This window comes from Contarinia nasturtii, unplaced genomic scaffold (genome assembly GCF_009176525.2).
Source record: "Contarinia nasturtii isolate CC-2019 unplaced genomic scaffold, AAFC_CNas_1.1 Cnas_scaffold_842, whole genome shotgun sequence".
Classification (NCBI taxonomy): Eukaryota; Metazoa; Arthropoda; class Insecta; order Diptera; family Cecidomyiidae; genus Contarinia; species Contarinia nasturtii.
This window is the reverse complement of record NW_022198189.1, coordinates 1-4,325: the sequence shown is the minus strand read 5'-3', so window position 1 is coordinate 4,325 and position 4,325 is coordinate 1. Positions and strand designations below refer to the sequence as shown.

At 42.6% G+C, this 4,325-nt stretch overlaps 1 protein-coding gene across 1 annotated transcript; it reads left to right on the top strand.

The window, feature by feature from the left end:
• Window positions 1-155: 155 nt before the first annotated feature.
• Window positions 156-3,206, top strand: LOC116342255. Its single transcript, XM_031769764.1, has 3 exons — window positions 156-1,017; window positions 1,068-1,491; window positions 3,050-3,206. The coding sequence occupies exons 1-3, from the start codon at window positions 156-158 to the stop codon at window positions 3,204-3,206; spliced, it is 1,443 nt and encodes a 480-aa protein (XP_031625624.1).
• Window positions 3,207-4,325: the final 1,119 nt, after the last annotated feature.

Genomic DNA, 4,325 nt, shown 5'->3' with positions numbered 1-4,325 from the left:
CCAATCAATAAATTGAATTTTGGTGTACTAACCGCATCATAGAGTTTGTTCTGAATGCCTCGCACACATTCATGCCCAACACACACTCGCACACATTCATGCCCCTCACTGACACACTATGAGTTGTTTAGTCGGCAATTCCCATTAAGCCCAATATGCCAGCCCTTGGTGAATCAAAAGCCATAGCACTAAGACGTTTTTATCAACTTGAACGTCGTTTACAGGCCAAAGACGACATTAGAGAAAAGTATATCGAAGCCATGCGAGAGGAAATCTCTAACGGATACATCGAACGAGCATGGGGAAAGCCATCCACTGCATCGTATTACATCCCACATCACTATGTGGAGAAGAGATTCCGCATCGTACACGATGGCTCATGCCGCACATCGAACAGCCTATCTCTCAACGACATCCAAATGAAAGGCCCAAAGCTTCAATTTGATCTCGCCGATCAGATTATGCGTTTTCGTCGCCATCAATATGCCGTTATAGCCGACATCAAAAAGATGTTTAAACAAATCAAAGTCGACCCATCACAATGGGATCTACAACGAATTTTCTGGCGTGAAAGCCCTAATGAGCCGCTGCTTGAGTACTGGATGACGTCAGTAGTATTCGGATTGAAATCGTCAGTACATTGTTCATGCCGAGCAATGATACAATGTGCCCGTGATAACGCATTATCCTATCCAGAAGCCGCGAAAGCCATAGAAAATAATTTCTATATGGACGACGGTCTCATAGGCCATGAGACCACTAAAGGCCTTGAAGTCCTTTGCCAGGAAATTAATTTGATTATGAAATCCGGTGGATTTGATCTCCGCAAATGGCATTCAAACTCTATAGAGGTTGAAGGGCTGATGCAATCGTCTCAAAGCCGAGACGAAGTAGTCCTTGAGGACAAAGAAAAGGAAGCCACTAAGGTGCTTGGTCTTAAATGGATCAAGTCTACCGACGAACTAGCCATTCGTGTCAATGTCACTGCAGGCCAAAAATCGAAAGCCGATACCAAGCGTAAACTCTTGGCAGAAATCGCAAGCCTATATGATCCGAACGGATTCAAGACACATGGAAGTTGCAAGCCATTCCATGGGATGAACCATTACCAGAAGGTATAGCCAAAAAATGGACAGCATTCTATGCCAAACTCCATGCCTTAGCCGAGTTTCGAATACCGAGATGGTTATCGATAAAAGGAGACACACTACGTGAAATTCACGGATTTTGTGACGCATGCATAATAGCTTATGGTGCAGTGATATACGTGCGAACTATCAATGCCGATGGTCAAATCAAATGTATACTCCTCACATCAAAATCGAAAATTGCACCAATCAAGCCGGTGAGCATACCACGCCTTGAGCTGCAAGGCGCAGTCATGTTGAGCCGAATGCTTAACCATACTCTGAAAATATGCGATTTCAAAGATGTCCCTTTATATGCCTGGACTGACTCGACAATTGTGCTGTACTGGTTGAGACAATCGCCGTCAGTATTAAAAACTTTCGTCGGCCACCATTACAATGTGTGGCATGGTGATTTTTGTATGTATTGTATTTGCTTTGCTGAGCAATACGTAGGCGACTATTTAAGTTTCTTCAATATGTATGTTTTAGTATTGCCCGATGCAAACCATTGTCATATTCGTTAAGTTTAACATTTTGTAGCATAAACGTTCTCAGAACGTTTTGTCATTCGATCGTTATTTGTATTGTTTACAGTGACATCTAAATTGCGTCTCAGCCAAAAAATAAATTTTACTCGTGAAAATTTTCGAGCGATTATTTTTTTCCACTTTCGATTGGGTGTATCACAACAACAGTGTTTTGATCAACTTCATTTGGCCTTTGGCGATGAAGTACCAAGTCTTCGGACAATTTATAATTGGTACAACGAATTCAAGCGCGGTCGCCTATCGCTCATCGACGAGTTCCGCGAAGGTCGTCCAAAATCAGTTGTTGTACCAGAAAACATCGATGCTGTCAGAAATATGATAATGGAAGATCGTCATGTAACATATCACGAGATTGAGGCATCCCTGGGCATTAGTGCGACCAGCGTATTTAAGATTTTACATGAACATTTAGCTGTCAGAAAGATTTGCTCTCGTTGGATACCACATAATTTGACAATCGCTCAAAAAAAGGCTCGTGTCGATTGGTGTAAACAAATGCTCAAGAAATTCAATCGTGGTGTTTCAAAATCCGTGTATTTTATCATCACTGGTGGCGAATCATGGATCTACGCGTATGAGCCCGAAACTAAACAGCAGTCGACTGTATGGGTCTTTCAAAGTGAAGATAACCCAACAAAAGTTGTTCGAGCTCGAAGTGTTGCGAAGCAAATGGTCGCCTGTTTTTTCGCGATAATTGGTCATATGGCAACAGTTCCACTAGAGGCTCGTAAGACCGTCAATTCTGATTGGTACACCACCATTTGTTTGCCCGAAGTGTTTGGTGAAATAAGAAAAAACAACCGCCGTCGCAAAATAATTCTTCATCATGATAATGCGAGCTCTCACACATCTCATCAAACAGTCGATTATTTGACCGGTCAAAAGATCGATTTAATGGGTCATCCGCCGTACAGTCCTGATTTGGCACCCAACGATTTCTTTTTATTCCCGAACGTGAAGAATAAACTGCGTGCTCAATGATTTTCATCGCCCGAAGAAGCAGTTGATGCGTTCAAAACACACGTTTTGGAGATATCACTTTCGGAGTGGCATGAATGCTATGACAAATGGTTCGAGCGAATGCAAAAGTGTATTGATCATCATGGCGAATATTTTGAAAAACAATAAAACCATTTTCGATGAAACCCCATTGTCTTATATATGTTTTTGAAAAAACTTAAATAGTGACCCTCGTATTACTATCGCTCAACGCAGTGTTGGTGGTAATACTGTACAGCGCTGTCACAGCAAAGCAAATACAATACATACGAGTACAAAAATCACCATGCCGCACATTGTAATGGTGGTAATTTAGTAAATTACTACCAGAGTTCACAAATATTACAATTGACGCCTTCTGTGAGCGCCCAGCGAAATCTGGGCACATGTGGTGTCACAAGACAATCCAGCTGACCTAATAAGCCGAGGAATAAAAGCCGACGAGATCATAAAGTCGAAATTCTGGAAACAAGGCCCAGAATGGTTATTGAAAGCCAAAGAAGAATGGCCAACGCCCAAACTGAAATAGCGAAAGAAACAAAGAAGCCCGAGCTGAAATAGCGAAAGAATGCAAGCCACCGGAAATTCTCGCAATGATTTCATGTACGCCAATTGCCTTCCAAAAATTTAATTTATTGGAAAAATATTCCAACTGGGGGAAGATAGTCCGTATCACAGCCATAGCTCTGCGATTCGTCAGAAACACACGAATCAAAGACCCGAGAAAGCGATCAATAAGCCAAATGCTAAAAGCCGATGAACTCAGAGAGGCCACTGAGTATTGGGCCAAATGTGCTCAAGCCATTGCATATAAAGCAGAAATAGTATGCCTGAAAGCCAAAGACACTGAAATGCCTACAAAAAGCAAAATATTGTCATTAAACCCATTTCTTGACACAAATGGTGTTTTGCGTGTTGGTGGCAGATTGAAAAAGGCCTCAATCGATTACCAGCAGAAACATCCCATTATAATACCGCCCAGATCAAGACTATGTTTCTTGATTATGTCACAAGCCCACAGTGACACACTGCATGGTGGCACACAATTAATGATGGCCCATATTCGAACCACCTACAGTTAAAAAACTTCATCTCAAAATGCCCGAGATGTACACGCTATGCCAAAAGAATGCAGGAACAAATCATGGCCGATTTACCGCTTGAACGTGTCTCGCCTGCACGACCTTTTCTTAATAGCGGTGTTGATATGGCAGGCCCTTTCTATGTGCGATTGAGCGATAAAATAAAAACAAACACGCGCTCACGCACAGCTCTGGAAACAGAGTTAAAAGGATACGTAGCCGTATTCGTATGCCTTGTCACTCGTGCCATTCATCTCGAAGCCGTAATGGCCCTCACATCTGACGCCTTTTAAGCCGCCTTCCTTCGTTTTGTAGCAAAACGAGGTGCACCCGAACAAATGTTCAGCGACAATGGCCTTAACTTTTTTGCAGCCAACAAAGAGCTTTGTGAAGCCTACGAAAGCTGGCATTCAACCGAGCTACGCCGTTCCATCAACTTACAAGGTACACGATGGAAATTTATCACACCTGCCGCACCACACGAAGGTGGTCTATGGGAAGCAGCTGTGAAATCGATGAAGCATCACTTACGCCGAGTGATGGGCCCGCACAAATATACATTTGAA

Bases quoted from the DNA above. Each gene is read 5' to 3' on its own strand.
- LOC116342255 (XM_031769764.1), top strand. From the start codon at position 156: ATGCCAGCCCTTGGTGAATCAAAAGCCATAGCACTAAGACGTTTTTAT. The intron at 1,018-1,067 runs GTAAACTCTTGG...AACGGATTCAAG, and splicing joins ATCGAAAGCCGATACCAAGC to ACACATGGAAGTTGCAAGCC. The intron at 1,492-3,049 runs GTCAGTATTAAA...GTGAGCGCCCAG, and splicing joins TACTGGTTGAGACAATCGCC to CGAAATCTGGGCACATGTGG.